The 24,244-nt window shown below is 42.5% G+C and overlaps 2 protein-coding genes across 2 annotated transcripts; one reads left to right on the top strand and one right to left on the bottom strand.

The window, feature by feature from the left end:
• The first annotated feature begins 4,607 nt into the window (after positions 1-4,607).
• On the top strand, positions 4,608-24,048 carry LOC108157155 (atrial natriuretic peptide receptor 1). The gene is made up of 9 exons (XM_017289064.2): positions 4,608-4,833; positions 10,697-11,884; positions 15,205-15,319; positions 17,205-17,349; positions 18,420-18,846; positions 18,907-19,635; positions 19,697-19,861; positions 21,636-21,819; positions 21,884-24,048. The coding sequence occupies exons 2-9, from the start codon at positions 10,966-10,968 to the stop codon at positions 23,532-23,534; spliced, it is 4,335 nt and encodes a 1,444-aa protein (XP_017144553.1). The 5' UTR covers positions 4,608-4,833; positions 10,697-10,965; the 3' UTR covers positions 23,535-24,048.
• On the bottom strand, positions 20,440-21,599 carry LOC108157157. The gene is made up of 2 exons (XM_017289066.2): positions 20,829-21,599; positions 20,440-20,760 (listed from the first exon to the last, which is right to left on the bottom strand). The coding sequence occupies exon 1, from the start codon at positions 21,438-21,440 to the stop codon at positions 20,862-20,864; it is 579 nt and encodes a 192-aa protein (XP_017144555.1). The 5' UTR covers positions 21,441-21,599; the 3' UTR covers positions 20,440-20,760; positions 20,829-20,861.
• Positions 24,049-24,244: the final 196 nt, after the last annotated feature.

Below are 24,244 nucleotides of genomic sequence, written 5' to 3'. Positions count from 1 at the left end.
TTTTGCCCCAGGGCGTAACCTATTTACAGGACTCTGCACCTTCAACCCTTAAAATAGCTGCGATAAAAGCTTAAAGTTAGATGGAGCACTAGAGTCGAAAATTTCCATAAAATAATTAAAGGGAAATCGGTTGCACAAGTTTCTCATAAATTATATAATTGTTTGCTGTTTGCAGTTGCACATTTCTCCAATCAAATTCTGCAGCTACCAAATGCCAAATGTAAAAAAGTGTTGCATACATTTTGGCTGTTGGACTTGTTTTTGGACATGTAATTGGCGCCCGGAAACTACTTTTTTAATTGTTCCGCTACGAGGTCAGACAGCTAGATATGTGTTTCGCATTGATTTTGCTCAGGTTTCAATTGAATTTGAAATGGCAAAAAAAAAACGTAAAATGTCTGCTCATAAAAACCATAAAATAAATAATATATTTGTACATTGTACATGTGTGTACAAGTGTGCAGAAAATGTTTCTTTTGCACTTGACACGACTTACATAAATTCGAAATTTATTAAATTTTTATCACATAAAATATTTTTTTTCGATTTTAGCCTAAAGATATCCATACATTTTTGCTACCACCGCAGGCTATGGGAAAAATTGTTGCAACCGTAGCTGTCTCGTTCAATTTCCTTGACTAATTAATTGGCTGACCAAATGGTGTAGGCATATTGGCCAAAAATAAATCCATAATGCCACAGAGTATATGACTTTTTCAATTATTTGCATGCGGCTGCTGCTGCTCCTGTTTCTCCTGGGGCCACTGCAGTGCGGTTTAAATCGTTAAAGTGTGAAAACTATAAATTTCCCAAAGCTCTCATCCACGTGGGAGAGACCGAGATGGAACAGAAGGGAAGAAGTGTTGGAAAGGGGCATCACGGGAAGGCGAAGGAGTGCGAAGGGAGATCGTGGTGTCACAGTGTGGTTGGTGTCATGGCCGAACTGCCTGTCATACCGCCGCAGTGCATCATTAACAGGACTGAGAGCTCGGTAATAATGCCGACACCAGATGTGGCCATCGCTCAGCATTCCCCAGCTGCTAGCAGCCGAAGCCCCAAAAACCCAAAAGCCAGTCGAGCTGGCAATCAAATTTGGTCGAAACTAACGAACTGTAAATTCACTTGAATGAAATTGAGACTTATCTCAGTGGAAAAGTGTGAATAGGAAGGATTATATTTGGAAAAATACTTCAGAGTATAATAATCCCTTTTTAAAGGGATTAATTCTGAAGAATATATATCTTTTTAGGTATAACCTTAGTGAATATTGTTTGTTTGGAAAAAAATTCCCTGCATTCCACATCATAGTCAATATACCCACACAGCGAAAGTCCTTTGCCCTGGCAGGGTATTAAAGAGTCATATTTTGCAGCCATTTTGGGGCTTTGATATTAGTTTGTGATGTTCTGATGCGGTTCGCACAGTGGGAACTGCAACAAGCCACACGGGCACGGACTGGCTGCCACAACTGACACGCACACACCTAAGCGAGGGCACACAGATACACAAAGAGAATGAGAGAGAAGCAGTGATAGAAAATGCTGCACGAAATTTTTCTCTAGACTTTTCCTGACTTTTCCAGCATAGAAGTTAAACTTTTGATAGACTATAACCCGACCCGAGACCCCATTCGCCTGAATAGTGTACTCAGCACATTAGGTTAGTGCGGAAAGAAAAGTTTTGTCGAAAAGTTTTCGTGGAAGACGAGGCAACCTTTTGATTAAGCATGCAAATAGAATTAATTATAAAATTCTGCCATTGTTCCGCCTTTTAACCCATATAGATTCTTCCCGCCAACTTGTTGAAAAGTTATTTGCTTTAATTACGTTGAAAAGTTGTACACAAATCTTGAGCAGAGTACTAATAGGAAAAGGGAATCCCAGGAAGACAAGTTTCCAATCTGAGAGCATGAGACCATGTTGAGTTATTTATCCATCCAGAGCTCAAGTTAATTGCACAAAACGCACAAACAAACACATCCCCACACATCCCAGCGCTGTCCTGTCTTCTCTGTCATATGCAGCTTCTTACAGCTCTCCTGCTATCTCTTTATCTAGATATTAGTTGAACAATTGTTCAGACAGAAGCATGTACTATGCAGTCTGCAAAAATGTGTGCTAGACAACGAGTTGTAAACGAGTTGGTTGCGAGATTTTATAGTGGAAGCTGTGGAATCCCTTTGATGCGGCATATTGCCAGGCTAAAGGCAGAGCCAACTCGCCAGAGAAAATGGAGCTTGGGGTGTAAGTGGAAGATTTACAAATTGCTTGGGACAAGACAAGTGCATGTTTATGCTCGAAAACTATTTTAATATAATCCTTTGGTATTCATTTTGGGGATAATCATGTGAGAGGAAATAATTCATTTCTTCTGCTCTCCTTGGCATCGAAAAGATTTCGAAATGAATTAATCCCTTCAATCAGTGGAAAGAAAAGAGTATTCATTATTCTGCTGATAATGGCTCCCACTCTTTATCACAAAGATTTCGCTTTTCCCTGTTTGTTATTTTCATTTACAGTTATTGCTTGGAGCTATCCTCATCCACACCCATAAAGAGCCACAGCCCATGAACAAATGGAATGCAGGGCAATGTAATATAAGGGAAAAGGAAAAGCCTCTGTCTGCAGAGACAGGGAGATGGAGATGGAGGAAGCATTAACAGACTTTTATTTATTAATTTCAATAAGAACGATACTTAAGGAATTGATTTAAATTCGTTAACACATCGCTTTCTCGGTCAAAGGGATAAGGGCGTGCGTGTCTGTGGCCTGTCATTGTGCTGGTTCCGGCTGGTGTCCTTGCCCGGTGCAATCAACATTGGCATTCTTCAGCTTACTCTCCATCTGTCTCTCTCTCCCCCTTTCTCTTCGATGGCATTCCCCTATTGCTTACTTCAGCTGCTGCCATTTCCAGTCCGCCGGAAGGATGGCAACGGATAAGGAAAAGGGCACAGAAGTGAGGATGCTTAACATTTTTACCAGACAACTTCATTTGAGTCATTTGCGCTTTATTGACAATTTATATGGATTTCAGGGCAAAGCACTGAAAGCCAGAATCGTCTGAATAAAATGTTAATGTAAATGGCCGCGCTGCATATAAAGATGAGTGGCAAAAGTGGCTGGGCGGTTGGGCGGCTGAGTGGCAAAGGAATAGGAATTTAATTTCAGTTTCAAAGGAAAGGATGCTCTCTGTCTCCTTCAATAACAGACAGGAACAACTTCTATGGCCTCCCATACAGGCAGAAGTCAAGCTGGTAGATTTCCTTCTGATTGCCATCTGCCACGGCCGTCAGCTATTTATCTATCCATCCATCCATTTAACTATCTATCCATTTAACTCTGTGAATGCAATGCCAGCCTCAAACAGGAAATTGCAGAAATGGCTGGCATTGAATGCGATGAGCTGCAGGAAGCGTCTAATTTATGGCTATCCCACATACACAGAGAGAGACCCAGACAGAACTACAGACCGTCAGTCAAACACTGTCTGAGCGAGTCGATTGGTGATGCACAAAGTGAACAGACTACTGATCCTGTTCTCCTAAAAATCCTAGGCATCAGTTAAATTAATTCAAAAATTGCTGGCACAACAAACACGAAGACCTGCAAGGATTGCAAACAATTTATATAGAAAGGAAACGCAGGGAACCAAGGCACAGGCAAAATGGTGGCAACAAGTGCATTTCATTCATTACCTCAACCCAAAACACTCGGTCTCATCCATATGATTTATTAAGTTCAAGTGCCAGGAAAAAGGAAGAAAGAAACATGGATGGAACGAAAGGGCGAATAAAACTGAAATATGAAAGCATGGGACCAACAAGGAAATGGAGTGCACAGGCATGGGTGCACCACACTCACACTGAGCCAAACACTTTATGCGTGCCACGCTGCGTATGCGTATTATCTTCTTCCCATTTGTATGCGTGTGTGTATCTGTGCAATCTAAGCAGGAGCGGAGCTGTAGGACAAGTCCTTTATGCGAATGTATCTCCAACGTAGTTGAAATTCAAATTGGATTTGGCCATGTGAGAACGTGGACGTGGACAACAGGCACACAGAAAGCAAAAGGAGGACCAAAGAAAGCCTGAACACATGCGTGTTCTACCCAAGGGTCTGGATTCTTTTTGTTTATTGGGATTTATTATTCATTTCCGATTGCAAAATATCAATTGAATTGTTTACCATAAAAATCAGAACTACAAGCACATTGGTCTCGTTATCATAGGTATGAGCATATTAAATAAAAAGTAAATATTCTACTAGAAGATGAATAAAAAACTTCTTCCATTGTCAAATTTAAACTTTGATCATAGTTTTCCCAGTTATACGAAGATGTACACTGACTTTAGTGGGATGATAGATTTCAGAGATATTAATCTCAATTTATTGAGTTAGTACCTTCATTATAATAAGGTACTTCCCTTGTAGGATCCTCTATTTTACATCTGTCTGTCTCCATTCTCCCTCCCTGCGGATCACCTACGCAGCAGCTGGCAGCGCAGTCGCTGCTTAGCGTCGGCGTTAGCGTCGCTGCCAACGCTTCGGAATCGCCATCGTCGTGTCGCTCGTCTCCGGCTGCTTCCGATTCCTCAGTTCGGTTTTACGATTCGAGCGCGAACGAAGCGGCGTGAGAACCGCGCATAAAACGCATCGACAAATAAAATAGAAAAAACTCAAAAAAACTCGAGTTTTTCAAAAATTTTAATTATAAATATTTAAAATGCGACGGCTTTTGGTTTTTTCACATTGTATGCTCAATGATATGCCTTATCAATAGCAGCAACCCCGCACAAAACAAAAGAGTGATAAGATAAAAAGCGCATAATTAAAAGTAAATACAATTGAAAACTGGGCACAATGTGCAGGCGATACTAAAAAATCTATAAATAAAAAAATATTGAGAGAAAAAGTGAAATTAGAAAGGAAAATAATGATATTAATGAACGCTTTGATCGAGTGAAATGGAAGTGCGGACACTTAACCCTTGCGGACAATTAACACTGATGCGACAATGGAACCGCAACGAAATTAATGTTAATCAATAAGCAACAAATCTGTCAGATCTGTCCACGAAGCCAAAGAGATTCACAAATCATTTCGCGTCGACCACAAAATTCGAATTGTTTGCAAAATATTTATGGCATCTGCCATCGTTTATATATCATTTCCGATTGTTTTGTAATTTGATGAGAGTACTGTAAACAAAACTTTTTAATTTATGACCCGAGTTTCCTATTATAAACGGTTTTGGTCATATTTGGAACCACTAATTATATATAATGGCCATAAATAACTTTTTCTGATCAGATTTGAGGTGTTGGGATATTGATTCCATGACTAATTGCTTATAAAATAATATAAATGAATAACTCAAAAAATATGAGCAAGCATTGTTTGTTGAATTTTAAATGAATTCGGTTACAAAAAAAAATATTATTAAATCTGTGGCACTCAAAACACACAAAAAAATACGTTTTTAAGCCTTTGCTAATTTAATTCCCAGCTTATTTATTTGCCTCTTTCTTCATATGTTATTTATAATTGTCGCAAAGGCAAACAAATTGCTGGAGAGCTAGTAGCCATAATCCAGTCGCAGTAGCCAGAAGAACGTGTTTACTCCTTCAAAATACAGCAATTTTTGGTTTTCTTTTTTTTTTTTTTCTTTTTCTTTTTGGGCTTCCGTTTTTGCGGCCCGTTTAATTGCTTTTCAAATGAAATATTTCGCATCCATGAGATGGGAGAAACAATTGGAAGGGTCGCGCAATCGGACATCGGACATCCGAGAGTACTCATAGAACGGACAGTGCACAATATTGTATATTGTATCGATGCGGAGTGGAGTGGACACAGTAGTCCCCAGGGGGAGAAACGGCAGCAGTAGCGTGGGGTCAGTGCTGACAGACGTGTTGAACTTGAAATACAATTTGTAAAATTTTTCACTGTTGCTATTCGGCTATTCGAAAATGTTTCCGTTGGAAAATTTGTCGAGGGTATAGCAGCTTTGTGGAGGGGAATGAATGGAAAATATGATGGAAAATTTAAGAAAGAAAATATAAAAAATGCTATTAAATAGCGAACCGAATGATTCCTCTTTCTATATCTATAACTAATCATATAGGATGTTCGATCTTCATTAGAGCATCTAAGCAGCGACTTTTAACAATTTGTTGTTCTCTTTTTGTTATTCAAATCCCCCAATGGAATATTCAGCATCGCTTGCCTTGCATTTTTAGTTCCATTTTCGCATTTTTGTTTTGTTTTTCTATGTTTTTGTTGACGCTGTTTTTGTTTTTTGTTGATTTTTCACAGCATAAAGAGTGCAATGTCCAACTAAATGTTTTTCCGTAAACATTTATGCATAAAGTTTCCACGGAAAGGGGGGGGTGGGTGGATGGGTGCCACTATGACGAGTGAATGAGCAATGAGTGTAATTAAAACGCCCACCATTGGATATGTACAGTGGAACTTTATGAATGCGCTCACACAGGCAGCTCATAGTCACACCTGTCTCGGGTGTCGCACAGCGGATCAACCGAGTCTGTGAGTGCCGGAGATGAATCAAGATATGCTAATGATTCATGATTACAGTTCGTGATGTAAATGAGTGCCTAGCGAGAGCAGTGATTGATATGAGTTCATTAAATCGAACTGCAGAGATCGTATATCTAACTAATGATCTTAACTCTTACGAACTGGCAATGCGAGTACTTTATAATTAGTTATGGCTTATTCTGGAGAACACTTCCATAGTGTTTCCTGCTTTTTACCGATTACCTAACCCTCAGTATTACGCGCCGTACGATTGTGTTTTCATTTTGTTCAAGTAGAGCTAAAAATAACAACAGAGCACTCAACAATATATGCAGCTCATATTTCGGTCTAGCAAAAATCTGCTTGGACAGCACCTACGAATAAATCCATCGGGGGGAAAAAAGCTATTGAAAATAAACCAAAACAAAAATATTAGCTCACAAATAAAGAGTAGTAAGTAGTAATGACCGTAAAGAAGGCTACGCAATGTGCTATGGGCAAACAGATAAACAGCGACACAGTAATACCCTAAAATCCAAGATGTGAGAGAGGATGATAAGAAAAGATTTGTACACGTATGCAGGGAAATTTATATATGTTCACTCATGATGCTTGACAGCAGAAAGGTTCATTTACTTTTACTTACTTTTAGTACAGAATTCTCTTCAATTTGCAGTCTTTCTGCTAATCTATCTGTTCTTTATTTAAACCATAAATTATTCTGAGAAGATAAACATTTAAGAGGCTATTCTTCTGCTGGAAATTTGATTTTATTTCATTCTTTATCCATTCAACATGACAACTGTAACCAAGTCCTCTGTCAGACAAAAGCCTATGAATTTTATTTACCTCTTAATGAAGTCTTTTTTAATAACACATTCGTTTAGTGCCCCACTGAATATGAATGAAATTTTTCACCAAGGTGTCTAATCACACATAAATGAGCCATAAAAATGGAAGCTTAACTAATTATTTAATTAACTAAATGATAAATCTAACGACTTTGAACGGTTTCAAGCTGCCAGCCGCCTGTTCAAAGTGGAAAACAAATCAGTTCCATTTTGCTATTTGCATAGTCTGTGGGTCTCCGAAAAGTAATTAAGCAACATGACCAAGTCGATGACAGCGGATACACGAAGGGTACGGAATCATCAGCTGGACCGGGGAGAGCTAGGGGGTTTTTCGTCTGGGTTTTACGCTCCAAAAATAGCCATAAGCCAAAATGACAGGTGACGTTGACCAGTTGACCAGTTTGCCAGTTGACCAGTTAGGCAACCTATTAATAAAGCGTGAACTTCATTAGTCAGAGGCACGAAAGACAAATAAGCGAATTACCATAAACCGATCAACATGGAACGATGAAAGATAGTATCTCCACAAAATGTGCGAATTGTAGATTAAAATCTCATAAATCATTCGCCCCAATCACAGTGGAAGAGTGAGGTCTAACGGCATCCCAAGACACATCTAACGATTGCTACCTGATTGAACGATGGGGCACCCCTATGGAGAGGGTCTCTATAGAGGCCAGTAGAGGTCTTTAGAGGTCTTTAGAGAGAGGTGAAGAGTGGGGATCTGTTAATCCGCGGCACGTGTAAACTCTTAAGACCCGCTTGGGCCAAAAATACTCAAATACTCAACACCGAAAAGCGTACAAAATTGAGACCCCACAAAACAAAATAAAAAAAAAACAACAAAATTCAAATAATAATAAAATATAAAGAAAGAAAAAATCATTTGCTATCTCTTTCCTTGTATTCATCCCTCTCTCTGTCTATCCTGTTTGGCTTGGTCTCAAGCCCCAAATTGACCCATATTTCTACTACCTTTTGGCATTTGACGAATTGTTTGTCGGCCAACCTTGAGAATGGGAGTTGCGCAGCACTGAGAGTATCTGTCTCCTGGCATCAATCAATCTTCAAATGATTGAAAGTGTTTCTAAATGTCCAATATATCGATAAAATGTTTAAGCAAGGAGAAAGGCGTAAAATTGTGAAATATTTAAAGCTCCCGCAGTAGGAGTTTTTTTATGGTATGGGGTTCTTATTTCGGAATATAAACAACTGATTATGAGAAGAAAGAAAAATTCTTCAAATATCATCATAAGACGTTTAGTATGCCGAACATCTTGATTTATAGTATTTTATTGGCTTGGAATTTGATGAACAAGATTTACATATGAAATCAAGTTCATTCATAGGTCAGATTGAGTATTTCATTCAAGTTCGTTCAAAAACCAGTCTATCTGTTATATTTGTTCATTTTGGGGTAGATGTACTTTTTATTTCCGTCTCATTTATCATCATGCTTGGATAAGGGTCCTGTGTTTCGTTTCCATTTCCAGAATGGGGCAACTTTATGATCTTGTTTTGTTGTATGTCTCAATTTCTACCCCATTTTAAGTCAGTTTTAATGTTCCAAACATCATTTACTGCCCATTTACTGCTAGACTCGGTCATAACTGAACATATTCCTCATATTTTACCGCTCCGCAAATCTTAAGAAAGACGCGTATACATATATGAGAAAAAGTTGAACGCCAAAGGGCATCATTATGGTAGCTTTATTTTATTTGATTTGATTTTTTATATAGATCTCTCGAATGGCGAATCCACTTTTTCTTCATCGCATTGTGTTTATTGCCATTGTTTGTTGTGTCTTTTGGCGCTTTTGGCCACATCTGAATGGCTTGGAGGGCTCTTTTTTGTCTGAGGTTATTTTTAGCTACAAAAATATATCTTTGTGGCTTTAGGCTTTCGACGTTATTCGGCTTTGGATTTGAGTTTAATGAACGCATAGCCGCCGCTTTATAATGATGGTGATAATAGAGAACCGAAAAATTGGTCAGCAGCTCGCCGACCAGGAACTACTACTGTCCCCATTAATGCGCTTTCGGAATTCTGTTGAATCATTATTCAGTTCACTTCTTTCCTCTATTAAAATGATTGGACACGTTCTTTACTTACTTTTCTAATTGCCGTTAAATTTGTAACGAATTCGGAAATCTGCTTAAAGATTTATAAGATTCTCTCGCTCTGAGAAATCTCTCTTTACTAAATTAATAATGTAAGCCGAGCGAAATACGTGTCAGTACAAAGTAAAACAAAATACGTATTCCCCGGCTGAGGCTCAGGTGAAGGTCAAAATAATTTTAAATGCCTCATTTTGGGTTTATTTTTAGCCCTTTTGTTTTAGTAGCCTGCGTTGTCAGACTTCAAGTGAGTCTTACCACAAATTGTACGGGTATTCCAATCAATTATGTTTATTTTTTGTTTATACATACCAAAAGTTCAACCCGAAAAAAAAGATGTCAAGCGGGTTTCTCTCACATCTCGAGTATTGCTTCTTAAGAATTGTATCTGTTAAGATCCATTGAAAGACGATTTGGAAACGCCAAACGGTTCGTTCGGACTGTTCCAATTTATTCGTCCGGCGTCTGGCCCTAACAAACATTCGCATAAATACATATATCTGTAATGCGATTCAAAGCTAAAAATAGTCAAGAGGTTGTTTATGAGTTTTGCGGGCACTCCACTTTCGTATACCCTTTTTTGTGTGAATGAAGCTCCAGAAATTTGAGATGCATTAAAATTGATCTTTGAGAGTTCGTACTTTCTTGGCTATTAAAATCCCAGTACCCTACGCTCTCTAAGAGAATATCGGAAAAGTCGAAAGGATTTTCCTGATTAAGGGGACATTAAATTCCCTACAAGTATCTTTCTCTACCAAAATGCCTCTGAAATATTTAGAGTATTCAGAGTACGACTTCTTTTAAAACGAAACTCGATTATTATGTGTGTGTTTTCGTATTCATATTCTCCAGCACACACAAGTGTTTTACATGGAATGAAAATTGCAATGTGGCTGTTATTCACGGGCTGCGTTTACGAATATTTATAAATTCGAATAGTAAATATTATTTTGGATTTTCGGCTTATCCTTCAATGAAAATTGGCGGCTGTGCATATTTGTGAACGCCTCAATAAATTGATGATAAAATAATGTAAGAATACTAATTAAACTGATGGCAACCAAATAAAGGAAGGAACAACCAGTTGGCTAATGAAAAGTTTAATTAAATTTGAACAATCGGCGATCATTAATAAAAATTCGAAGCAAACAAAACAGTGTAATTAATAATCGAAATTTCAATTTCAATGCAGGTCTTGCTGCAAAGGTTAAATATATTGTCAAAAAAAAAAAATGAATTAAAGAAGGAGCTGTGATAACAATAAAAGCACTCGCATAAATAATGCAATCAAAATCAGTGACAAAGTGCAACGCTTGACAAAAAACACAAACGAGTATCCCGAATCGAACAACAGAGAGAGAGAGAGAGAGAGAGAGAGAGAGAGAGAGAGAGAGAGAGACATTCACGAAAACGACACCGTTCCCCAGAGTGGAGGAGAGCTCGGAACAGATCCCATCCGAGATGCCCCCCGTTGGCAGATCGGTCCGGCCAACATTACGGGGACTGAGCCTCGGCCTGAGCCTGTGCCTGCTGCTGGTGGTGCTGCTGCCGAGTCGAGGACCTGCCCGGGCCTGGTTCTACGATGTCGAGGCTGTGGGTGGCGTGGCCCCCATGGGATCGAGCTCCGATGAGCACAGTTTCAAGACACCCGAGACCAAGAACTCACACAAGTCCCAGATAACAGAGCTGGTGCAGCACTTCCCGAGCATTCCCGCCCAGGCCATGCCCAACCACCACCATGTGGCCCATCGACAGCTGGTTTTTGTGGCCCTGCTGCCCTCTGTGGAGTCGGACAACAAGAACGACTGCATAATGCCGAAGGTGCTGCCCGTTCTGGAGCTGGGCATCCGGCACATCCAGCGGAAGGGCTTTGTCGGCGGCACCCACTTCGACATCAAGCTGATCTCAAGGGATACATTCTGCTCCTCGAAGTACGGACCTATCGGTTTCTTCGAGATCTACACCCAGTGGCCGGAGGTGAATGCAGTGTTTGGACTACCCTGCGAGTATGTTTTGGCTCCGATCTCCCGCTATGCGGATGTCTGGCAGGTGCCTGTCCTCACCACCGGCGGCAATGCCAAGGAGTTCAACAAAAAGTCCGAGAGCTACTCCACGCTCACCCGTCTCAAGGGAGCCCAGGTTAATAATCTGGGAAATGTGGTGCGAGCCATTCTCAACAGCTTTAATTGGACGCGCACAGCCCTGATCTACCAGAATGAGAATGCCAAGGTCAAAGGGAACTCTGTGTGCTTCCTGTGCCTGGCCGCCATCCACGATACCATCGAAAAGCAGTCGGTCTATCAGCTGGGATTCGATACAACCACCTGGACCAAGGCGGACATCACACGAATGCTGAAGAACGTGGCCATGCAGACGAGAAGTAAGTGTCTAGAAACATTATGGTAGAGCTAACTGCACTCGTTTCCTTCAATTCCCACTTCCGACATGCATTTTTTGATGTTCTTCTGGCTCATCCCATCTGTTTTCTCTCTAGGAATATTTATAGTTTGACCTCCTTGGCATGCAACAGAGAGACATGCAACAGAGAGAGACGACCTTGTCGATTTGTTTGCCCATCTGATGCGCTTACACTTGCCAGTGCATTTGAGCGTACATCCCACCCTGAACTTTTTTAACCTCATTGCGTTCTCTGTCATTGAAAGCGAAAACGATTTAATTATAGACACGACACGGCTGTAATGAGTGTGCCAAAGACAAGTTCAAGAAACCAGTCCAATAGGAATAGATACTATCTGCAGAGCAAACATACATAGATACCTGTGTATCTGATCAGGTTCTGAATTAAATAGTCTCTCATACTATTAATAGTCCCAACAGTTGGACTGCGCCTGTGTGCACAACGGTGCGTATGAGCAACGTTTGCAGTCGACTGTAAGTAAATTGAAATGTGAATTGATTGGGCATGAATTTTGCCCGTTGCAATGATTCGCTGTTAATTAAAATATCAAATTAGCAGCCGGCTAGTTATGAAGCCGTCAGCTGTCATGGACACATATGAGTGACAGCAAATAGTCGAATATCAAGCATACGTAGTGTAAGCCAGTGCCTGTGTCGTTTTGATGCCTGTCTGTCTGCCTGTGTGCCTGTGATGTGCTACCTTCTCTCTCTGTCTCTAGCTCTCTCTCTCTCTCTGTCCATTTGGATCGCATGAAATTGTTTAATTACAGCTCATTTCATTTCATTTATTGGCAATTAACTCAATAAACAATTACAATCGTTATGCATATGTATTTTGTGAGGCATTTCGCGGCAATACGCTTCACAGTGCTATGCTAATTGATTTTTAATGGGGTTACAAGAAACGAAGAGGGAATGACTACGGATTACATCTGAAGAAGTAGTTAATTAAGTTATGGTTTTATTGTTTCTAAAAGTCATTCGAAATCAAAGGAACCCCCAAGAGTATTAATAGAAAAAGGCTATTCTGGTTCTTCTGTCTTGGAAATTTCGGAAAAAATTACAAGATTTTTCTTTAGCGCAAATGTAGAGGCCAAAAACAGGGCTTAAAGGAGATGAAAATGCCTCCTAAAATGCTTGGATATCCACAGCACTCAAAAACCAAAAGCCTTATCCACTAGGGCTCTGCATTGATATAACATTCATCTGTCGTACAATGGGATATTTATAAACCTCATGACTGCTGTTAAACTCCATATATTGGAAGCACTGTTTCCAAATAGATTCTGTTTGCCATATAATAAATTTTAATTAAAACATAATGATGGCGACAAGTGCTCTGTTTCGAATGCTAAATGAGTTTGTTGTCTGTGCATTATTATTTTTGGGTTTGCCGACAAAGAAAGTTAATTATTTCTTATGATGATATATAACAATAAAACAGAGTTCAAGGGCAGTCCATAGGAGTACTTTCTTTATCATAAATCAGCCCACTTTTGACATGAATCTGTACGTGTTTTGTTATTTTATTGATTTAATAATTTACTCAAGAAATAAGTTAAGTTACACCTCAGGAAATACACTTTAAGCCTTTTTATTCTGAACTTTGACTTATTCAATTTGTTATTTGATATCTTCCTGATGTTAATCTTTACACAAACATGATTCTTTTATGGCTTACAATAATTTATATTGCTTTGGTTATTGATTTATATATACGAGTATATTTTATGAACCGAAACAAAGTTCAGAGTCCTCTGCCACAACAATTATGCTTGAGAACACCTCGGTCTGACTCAGGGCACAACTTTTAATTACTTATTCATATCATGGTATAAAAATACACACACTCACGACCTAACTTTATACTCACAAACAACACAACACAGCAAAAGTTCGAGATGTAACATTTAAAAGAGAAACAACAAGAAACAAATAAAAAAAGAAAATAAAAATTGCATAATTAAATCAAGTCAATTGCAAGTTTTTTCCACTGAACTTGAAATTGCCAAGCCCAAGCCCAGGTTCAGGTCCAGGCCCAGGGCTTGTGCTCCCATCTTTTTTAAGTAATTAAATTCCAGCAAAGAAAACTCAAAAGATGACGTTGAAAATTGCATTACCGAGAGGGTAGGCGACTGAGAAAATTGCACTTGATTGTTCTGTGTTTGAGCTGTGATACATATCATATACACATGTGCATACCTTTGTCTCTTCTCTCGGAGGCAGAAGTTTCCGATTTTGCTATTAATATAGTTTATGTACTTGTTGGCAATACATTTGACATGCAAATACCTACATGGGAACGAACCGGTGTTTGCAAATCATGAGTGCCGCACAACAAGTCGTATGCGCAATTACATTGGCCAGTTTATGATGGCTTATGGCTTGACATTCAATTTGTAATTGATGGAATTTACATGAACTCTCGAGTGTGTGGGCAATTTCATTTGGGATTTAGATGGAATTATATTAGAAGAGAATATGTGATACCATTTGAAAACCTCAATGAATACCTGAAGTCTGCTAAAAACCTCTAATACTTCTCCTGATTGACATTCAATTTTTAATTAATGGAATTCATTATATCTATTGTGCGTGCATGTGGGATCAATTTCATTCCACATTAGCCAGAAATAATTAGCAACTGTCAGTATTATTTTAGCATTTCGCGCATGAATATAAATTGAAAATTTGTAATCAAAATGTTGCCAATGCATATGCAGAATGCATAACTTTTAACAATTTTCTACCTATCAGAAACATATACAAAATGCAACTTATTTCAATAATATTATTTGTGAGTTTCAATTGGATTACATTTTTAATTGATATGCAAATTTCAGATAAGTTTGAATGGAGTTAATTAAAAAACTTTTACACATTCTAGCTTTGAAGCAAAACCTAGCTAATATTGGCACCTAATTGCGTTAGGAAAATTTCCTGCTGGCTAGAAATAATTATATTAGATACTTGCTTATTGTTGTATCCTTTCCCCATTCTCTTCTCTGCTCTGAAAACATATCGAAAACGAGTGCTGTATCGAGTGCTGTCAGACTCATATCAACTTCAGTGTGGAGCACCAATAAGATACTTTTGAGTTTTAATTTAAGAAACAACGTGTTTTTATCTTCCTTACGCTTTTTACATTCACTGACGTCAGAGCCACTGACAATCGACAGCTTTTAAATAAATTAATACATTTTTAATGACAAGAGAGCCACCAGATCTGGCCAAAAACATGACTATTTTGATTTCAATTTTGGCTTGTATCTTTTTTTGCAGTTGTCATTATGTGCGCCGATCCGCAGTCGATACGTCAAATTATGCTGACAGCCGAGGAGTTGAATATGATCGATAGCGGCGAATATGTTTTCATCAACATTGAGTTATTTTCGCGGTGAGTAAATCTTTGAATTACTTAACAGACACCACAGATACACAGATGCCACAGCTACAAAAGGTGATCAATTTGTTGCCTTTCACTTTGATCAAACACAATAAAAAATAATATATCACAAACAACACACAAAAAAGTACACCACGCGCACTCTCAAACAAAAATATTCTTTACAAACTGCGCACGAGGTGCGGGCATATGTACTGTACAACGTACAAACATTAGTCAAGGTTATTAAAATTATGAAATGTAGCAATCGGAGTTGTCCGTAAATAGCATCTGCATTTGCCCCTCTCTCTCTGAGGCAGCCACAAAAGCTATTTTTAAATTGAGGAAATTCCACACTTCGGCACATGGCAGGGGCAGATCGATTAAAGCCAACAAATCGACTCTAAGAGCACCTCAGAATTGTACTCCGAGTCGGGCTTGGACTTGGACTTGGACTTCGACTCATTACGATTACCCACAAATATAAATGCTGAGTAATGCTCGGGTCTCTTTGTCTCCCATCGCACACCCTCCCCACAGCCTCACCCCAGCAAGCACTTTGATAGAATAGATCTACACCAAAGATGGTATCGGAGATGGCGGAGTATCAAAAAGAAAGAGCTATGTTAAGAGAGTGTTGCTCTAATACAGAATAAGTATAGATAGTATAGTAGATCTCCCAATGATAAATGCAATACGAAAGGTTAAAATGTTCGGGTTGCACTGAAAGGAGATGGATGAACTCCTCCTCCTCCAGCTATGCAAGCAGCGGGAATACTCGAATACCCGAACATTTGCAGTCAATTTCTATATTTATTTGCATGTGCACTAAATGCATTCTAATCGCCTTCTGACCTTCATGACACTTGCAATCAATGGAAAAATGTTGCGTTTTATATATAGTGTAATCTATATATACCCCCAGTCGTACCCGTACCCGCACTCCCAAGTGCATTTGTCTGAATGCCGGTATATACGAGTACATTGGGATTAACTAATCAATTTCCTGCTTGAAAAAACTGTATTGAGATCTATGTATTTTGAACAAAATTCTCGATGGAATTCTCGGGAATATGGGTTACTATAACTCATTATTTTCAATGTCCACAAAGTGCATGTGCACTTTGCGAGAGTTGATGGAGAAGACTCTCTCACCCTTCGCCCTAATCTTTCCCAGTCGCATTGACATAAAAAAAAGGTCTCCATTCGACTGCATATCTCATGCATAAGAACTGCAAATGTGAATAAAGCATATAAGTCAGTGACAGATGTCTCCCCCTCGTTCTTTCTTTCAATCTCTTATGCCCATAGGCATCTACTATTCATGGTATTTCTACCCACAATCGAATCGCCTTACACCCCATTCATAAATGCAATTCAGATTGAACCTTGAACGAAACATGGATGTCTTGCACTCTTCATAATCAATAATTTTCAAAATGTATTCGTAACCAGGGGTCATTCTAGCATTGAAACAAGACCGAAATACATGCGAACACCAGATGATAACGTCCCGTGGAGAGAGGGTAATGTACATATGTATTTCAAATGCATTTACACCGAACATCTTCGAACAGAAGTATCTCTGTCTGTCCCTGTGGCTGTAGCTGTGTGGGTTTTGCTGGTTTCGCACACTTTACCAATCTATTTATAAACAATTTATGACGCATATCAAAGCTGGCAATAAACCTAACACGTCGGCGAACGGGACGGCACAAAGGCAAATTAAAAACTGCATTGATAAGGCAAAAAAATATGTACATATGTCAAAAATAAATACGAAATTGATTACAAATAAAAGGGCAGACTGTACATAAGAGCAGGTGGGAGAGAAAGCGAGAGAGAGAGAGCGACTTGATTAATAACTTTTCTTTCGTACTATTACTATCTTTTGCAGGGTTCCCTATCTGACGTCGCAGCCATGGTATGATAAGAACGATACGGATTTGAATAATGAGCGTGCCCAGAAGGCGTACACCGCCATGCTGACCGTCACCCCCAAACAGCCCAACGACAATGAGTACACGCGGGTGTCCAATGAGGTGAGTGGTTATGGGGGTCCATGGATATTTGCATCGAAATGGATGTGGCAGCCAATTTGAAAATTTTTCCCAGATTTCTTTTGTTGCTCTTTTGTAGTCACTTCCTTCTTTCTTTTTTGCTGCTGTTGCGAGGCATTCCTCGCTTTTTGGGCCAGCCTCAGCCTCATGCATACTCAATGCCAGTGCACGTTCCTTTCCCTCTCTTTCGACCAGAGCCTATTTTGCATAGAGCTGCAGCAGGCAGCAGGAGCGGGGGCTAGAGAGGAATCGTAAACATTTTTCTGTTGATACATGGTAAATTTACAACAAACACAGCCCCGACAACACCTGAGAGCATTTGTTGTCCCAACTTCACACTGAAGTGCACTCGTAAAAGCCAACCCACAGAATATCCCCACAACCAAACCAAAGGAAAGCAAATGAAAATGGGGCTGCTGCTGCTGCACTTGCTGATAAGCAGACACTTGCCTCTCTATGTATCTGCTAGATACACGTACTAAGTCCTTAGAGACACAGACAAACATAAGAGCCGCCTGGCCTAATGAGCTGCCATCGTTGACAGAGCCCTAGACTCTGGATCTCTGGCCACATTTTCCATCAATACTCGGCCAGTGGAGAGTCTCTAATCTCAAGTCTCTCAGTCCCTCTTAACAAGTTAGTATGTACTTTCTTGGCATCTTGTGCGTTCCGCTCAATGTATATTTGTGCAACTGCAACTCTTTGCCAGGCCAAATCCCTGTCAAAGTCGGAGGCCAGAACTAAATCCCGCCATTGGCACAACTTTGGCTCTGGAGCAGGGGAACTCCCGGCAGGCGGTCTGCAATAATTTCCACATGGATTGTGACAAAAAGTCACAGACATTCCAGTGTAGCAATCGCAATCCCTTGCATTTTCCAGGCGAGCAAACGCGTAATTGAATTTTCACGGGGGAGGTGGCGGCCAAAGCAATTAAAGAACAAAAGTGCCAGGAGCCACGAACAACAATTGATGGTGCCTTTTGGCTAGGGACTAGCTACAATATAAGAGAGTCAGTTGAGATTAATTCGTTTGGGGACTAAACCCTTTTACAGATCAAAGCCATTGCAGCGGACAAATACAATTACACGTTCAGCGACAATGAACCGATTTCGGCATTTGTCACGTCCTTCTTCGATGGGGTCCTGCTCTATGCGAACGCCCTGAACGACAGCATCCGGGAGGATCCCAGCATGCTGACACGCCCCATCAATGGCACGGACATGGTGCGACGGATGTGGAACCGCAGCTTCACGGGCATCACCGGCAACGTGACCATCGATGCCAATGGGGACCGTCTGTCGGCCTACTCCCTGCTCGATATGAATCCCAATACGGGGCGCTTTGAGATTGTGGCCCACTTTCTGCACAATCGCCTGGAGTTCGAGTCAAATAAGGAGATCCACTGGGCAGGGGATCGCGAGGAGGCGCCATCGGATCATCCAAGCTGTGGTTATGATGGCGCTCTGTGCCCCGACAATTGTGAGTGGATTTAAGCCATATAAAACCGGTATCGTCCATTCATTTGAATGACTCTTTCAGCTCTTCCTGGCTATGCCATACTCTCGATAGTCCTGGGCACTATGGTGATCATCATGGTCGTGTGCTTTTTCTTTGGCTACCGCCACTACATCGCTGAAGCGGAGATCAATTCGATGAGCTGGAAAGTCTCTTTGGAGGATGTCATGTTCCGGGATACCGCCGAGCGGGGTCTGCGTGGATCCTTTCACTCGCTGGTGAAGCAGAGCTCCCAGCTGACGCTGATGTCCGAGGACATGGTGTCGATTAATGGGGATCGCCAGATCTTCATACCCGTGGGCATGTTCCGCAAGAGCAAGGTGGCCATCAAACCCATCGAAGTGGACAATGTCCAGGCGCTGCTCACGCGCAACCTTATGCTTCAGCTGAAGCGGATGAAGGACCTGCAGCACGATCATTTGGTGAAGTTTTATGGTGCCTGCCTCGACCAGAGGCGCAGCTTCCTGCTCACCGAATACTGTCCAAAGGGCTCGCTGCAGGATATCCTAGAGAACGAGCAATTCCAGCTGGACTGGATGTTCAAGCTGTCTCTCATGCACGACATTGTCCGGGGCATGCAGTTCCTCCACAGCTCCGACATTCGATCACACGGCAATCTCAAGTCCTCCAACTGCGTGGTGGACTCCCGCTTCGTCCTGAAGATCACCGACTTTGGCCTACACACACTGCGACGTTCGCGCTACGACCTGGAGAGCGATGGAGGCAATTGCAACAGCCACGCCTACTGGAGCAGTACGTAACCGCAAACCCATTTTATTACATTTCTCACTCACAATCCTCCTCCCCATTGCAGACCTCCTGTGGACGGCCCCGGAGCTCTTGAAGCTCGAGCAGCAGCGTGCCCCCGAGGGAACCCAGAAGGGCGATGTCTATGCCTTTGGCGTCATTGTGCACGAGATAACCACACGACAGGGCCCCTTCTTTCTCGGAAAGTGTGCGTATGAGAAATCGCCACAAGGTATGAAATTGCTTTTGTCCTGCCACTGCAACAGCTCCTCTGTACCCTCTACACCGTCCACCGTCCGGGGCTAAGTATTTCTCTTCTTTGTTCGTGCTGCGGCTGATTTTGCTTGTGCGGAATTTTAATGCCAGATTTTTGCACATGTTGCGGTTGCTCCGTGGTTTGGTGTTGTACGAGTATTGTTGCATGTGGCTGTGGGTGCCGGTCTCCGATTTCGTGCACAAATTAGCACATGAATGTCCTGCCTGGAAAGTCTCTGACTATCACTAAATTGATGGTTAGCCTCGGGAATGACCTGATATCAATGTGTGTGACTGGGTTCACAGTGATTTAAGGGCTTAAAGATGTGTACATAAAAGATGGGACTTAAAGAGATTTTAATATCTAAATGGACACTAAATTAATAATCATTTATGTTTTGAATGGGCCAAGAACTATATTTTATAGGAATAATATGGAGTTTATTAAAACCCTCCCTATAGAAATAGAAGAAATCCTCAATTAATGAATTATTCAATATAATCTTTGAAAGGATTAAAAGAGTTAATAAATCGATTCAACTAAAAGTAGCACTGACTTTATGCTACTTTATTCATACTACTACTTCAGTCTTACTCTTTGCCCCAACTTCCTATGAAACTAAAGTCATTGAATGCCTGGCAGAGCCTAAGGCCATATTCAGATCTCGCACCGATTTCAATTGCCGCTGAAAACTTGGTTTACAACTTGCCACAGATAGTAAGAGAGGGAGAGAGAGAGAAAGATACCAATGGCAAGCACTTGACAAATTCATCAAATTATGCAGTTTGAGGGAATCAGGCGGCGGTCCCATCCTGCCAGTTGCCCGCCACAGAGTGGAACTTTTGCAGACAGTTTTTGGAGAGTTTCGGTTGTGCCTGGAAAAGACGAATTTAATTGCGGTCTCAGCACACACTCGAAATCGAAATCAAATTGCACGGCTGACCCAAAAAGTTGTCGACGAAGAAGTTGTCGGAACTCACGAACTCGTCTCGCGGCAGCAGTAGGGCACGTCCAGACTGTCCAGGCTGCCGGAATCGATGCCCAAGCCGCAGCTGTGACGCATCCAGGACCAGCAGCCTGGTTGATGCCGCCTGCTCTTGCCCTTGTTCTTGCCACGGATGTCAGTACTAGTGCGGCTACCACTTCTGGCCAGGTCGATGCTGCCGCACGGCTCTAACCAGGCTTGGTTCAGCTTTTGCTGTCGCTCCAGCTGCCACAGCCACTCGATGCGGGATTTGCCCCAGCCACAGTGAAGCTCTGGTGGCGATTTGTCGCAAATGCCAAAGACCACGTCGGCATCGGTTGGTTCGGGTTGCGTTTTGTTGTCCATGCCACCGACCCGTCTGAGGGCAGATGGGGGCAGCGACCGCCTTGACCTGGACACGGACATCATTAGACCCATAATTTGGCATTCCGATTGCAGGTCCTGTTCGCTGTAGACGGACCGCAGCAGGTCCTCCTGATGAAACCAATTGGGATTCATACTGTAGGCAATTGAGTTGGACGATCTGCCCCGCAGAAGATGTGGACAAATCAATCGGTCCTCGGTGCACATCTGTTTGTCTGTTTGTGTGTGTTTTCTTATATCAGGTGTAGCAGCCAGCTCCCTAGCCAGAGCAGGACAAAAAATGACATTAGACACTAACAATTTACATATTTCGGGGGCAGTGGATCGAAACTTGAATGGAAATATCTCTCACCCGAATGAAGTCTAACCCAAGGCCTCTCCTTCTAATATTCCAAAACACAGAGATCATCGAGCTGGTGAAGAACTACCATCCGTCGCGTATGCCGAAGCCATTCCGTCCCGATCTCGAACCCTTTGGCGACACCAAGGCCGACATCAATGGCATCATTCGACGCTGCTGGGCCGAGGATCCTGCCGAGAGGCCAGACTTCAACACCCTCAAATCCATGATACGGAAGTTTAACAAGTAAGTGGGGCAACAGCTTAGATCTGTAGATCTCTAGATAATCATGTGGCTTGCTCATTTCCAGGGATAATGAAACTGGCAACATCGTGGACAATCTGCTCAAACGCATGGAGCTGTATGCCAACAATCTGGAGGAGCTCGTGGAGGAGCGCACTCAGGACTACCACGAGGAGAAGAAGAAATGCGAGAAGCTGCTGTACCAGCTCCTGCCGCAGAGTGTGGCCGCTCAACTGATCAGCGGACAGCCCGTGGTGGCCGAGACCTTTGACCAGGTGACGATCTACTTCAGTGACATAGTGGGCTTTACGGCCATCTCGGCGGAGAGCACGCCCATGCAGGTGGTGCAGTTCCTCAACGATCTGTACACCTGCTTCGACTCGATTGTGGAGAACTTCGATGTGTACAAGGTGGAGACGATTGGCGACGCGTACATGGTGGTCTCCGGCCTGCCCATTCGGAATGGGAATCAGCATGCGAGGGAGATTGCCCGCCTGGCACTGGCCCTCCTGGAGGCAGTGCACAACTTCAGGATCCACCATCGGCCGGAGGATCGGCTTAAGCTGAGGATCGGCCTGCATACGGGCGCCTGCGTGGCCGGCGTGGTGGGCCTGAAGATGCCCCGCTACTGCCTCTTCGGGGACACCGTGAACACGGCCTCTCGCATGGAGTCCAATGGGGAGGCCCTTAAGATCCACATAAGCGAGACCACAAAGGTGGCTCTGGACGAGTTCGGTACCTTTGTGACGACCCGTCGGGGCTTTGTACCCATGAAGGGCAAGGGCGAGATGCTCACCTACTGGCTGGAGGGAGAGGTGCCCAGGCCGGATGACCACCTCTCGCCCAGCAAACTCATGCTCTCGCGGCGATCCTCACTCAAGCAGCCGCAGCGCCAGCACTCACTCCACAAACAATACTCAGAGCTGGTTGTGGCAGCGCCACCGCCGCTGCTAGCGGCCGCCATGCCAGTCATTGCACTGCCGCCGCCCAAAGAGAGCTCGCCCAATCTCCGCGTGAAGCGCAAGATCAGCTCCAGCTCGCCAAAGCTGAATGGCAGCAGCTTCGACTACCAAAAGACTGAGAACAACTACTATCTGGATGCGGAGGCGGCCGGCCAGAAAGCGTGCGACATCTACAGCAGCCGCTCGCTGCGGGACATGGAGGAGGCCAACGACAGCTGGGAGCTGGCCCACTTCCGCCTGCCCCTCAGTGGGGCCCTCAAGAACCACAACAACAATCACGGACATGTCCAATCGAATTCGAACTCCAATCTGAGCGGCATCCTCCAGCCGCTGCCAGCGTCCGGCCGCAGCCGGCTGAAGCCCTCGCCCACGATCTCAACGCTGCTGACGAGCAGTCGCAGCGATGCCAATGCCTCTGGCTTGGACACGGGCAGCCTGGGTAGTGCCCAGAGGATCAAGTTTGCCGATGGCGATGAGACCTCGCTGCTAATCGGGAAGCAGAAGGGAATGCAGCCACAGATGCAGATGCAGCCGCCGGCGACAGTGGCGAAACCCCTGGTGATGGGCAGCAGTCCCCAGCGGAGTGCGAGCAGCTGCAGCAGCCAGAACATTCCAACAGCCAACTCGGGCGCAGACGCCACCCACCACTACGGATACCTGGTGAAGAACTATAAGCAGCTGCCCCAGGTGGCGGGTCGTGGAGCAGGTGCCGGCAGTGCCGTGACACAGCCCCTGCTGGCCAAGATCAACTCGTAGTTGTAAGCGGGGGGAGACTGCCCGCCCAAAGCAGAGGCTGTCTCCCCCGTAGGGATATACTCGTAATTATGCATATTATGTACATGTACTTGTTTGTGATAATAAGTTAAACCCAAGTTGAACAACTTAGTTGGTAGCCATCGACTTGGAGCCCACAGTCGATGGATAAGTGAGACGGAAATCAAATTCGAAATTTTTATAAGACTCTGCGAAAGTGTTTTGCTTAGCTTTTAATCACCTCCTTTCCTTACTCGTAAGTAGCGAATTTTATCTATAATATCGGTGTAAATAGGATATTTACTCCCCCCCTCCCCGCAACCGATCTGTTCCTTGTGCTTTGAATATTCATTTCTGCAACTCAGACAACTAGTTTAAACTTTAAACTGAAAGTAACCTAGATCTAGAAGTTAAGCGTAGACAAAATTGTGAAATTTTTTTCGTGTATGTGTAAAGTATTAGAGGAACATGAATATTTATTTGAAAAATTTACGAATAAAGAGGTTATGCCTGAGAAATATAAGCATTTGTGTTAACTTTCTGTTATAGATTAAGGAATTGAATTGTTTTCTGAGTAATCAATTCTTTGTTTGAATGCAAACTTAAACTGCTGAGCTGGCGCCAAACGGTTAAAATTTTCATATGTTTGGCCACACTGATTTTCATGCCACCATGTCTAGCTCACACACCTTGCTAATTTTATACTTTTCATA

The sequence above is a fragment of the Drosophila miranda genome, chromosome 2 (assembly GCF_003369915.1).
Source record: "Drosophila miranda strain MSH22 chromosome 2, D.miranda_PacBio2.1, whole genome shotgun sequence".
Classification (NCBI taxonomy): Eukaryota; Metazoa; Arthropoda; class Insecta; order Diptera; family Drosophilidae; genus Drosophila; species Drosophila miranda.
This window is presented reverse-complemented; position numbering and strand designations above follow the sequence as displayed.

What these genes read in the sequence shown, in the direction of transcription:
- LOC108157155 (XM_017289064.2), top strand. Translation starts at nt 10,966, where the DNA reads ATGCCCCCCGTTGGCAGATCGGTCCGGCCAACATTACGGGGACTGAGC. An exon ending in AACATTGAGTTATTTTCGCG is followed by an intron (nt 15,320 to 17,204) that starts GTGAGTAAATCT and finishes TATCTTTTGCAG; the next exon opens with GGTTCCCTATCTGACGTCGC. An exon ending in ACACGCGGGTGTCCAATGAG is followed by an intron (nt 17,350 to 18,419) that starts GTGAGTGGTTAT and finishes ACCCTTTTACAG; the next exon opens with ATCAAAGCCATTGCAGCGGA.
- LOC108157157 (XM_017289066.2), bottom strand. Translation starts at nt 21,440, where the DNA reads ATGTGCACCGAGGACCGATTGATTTGTCCACATCTTCTGCGGGGCAGA.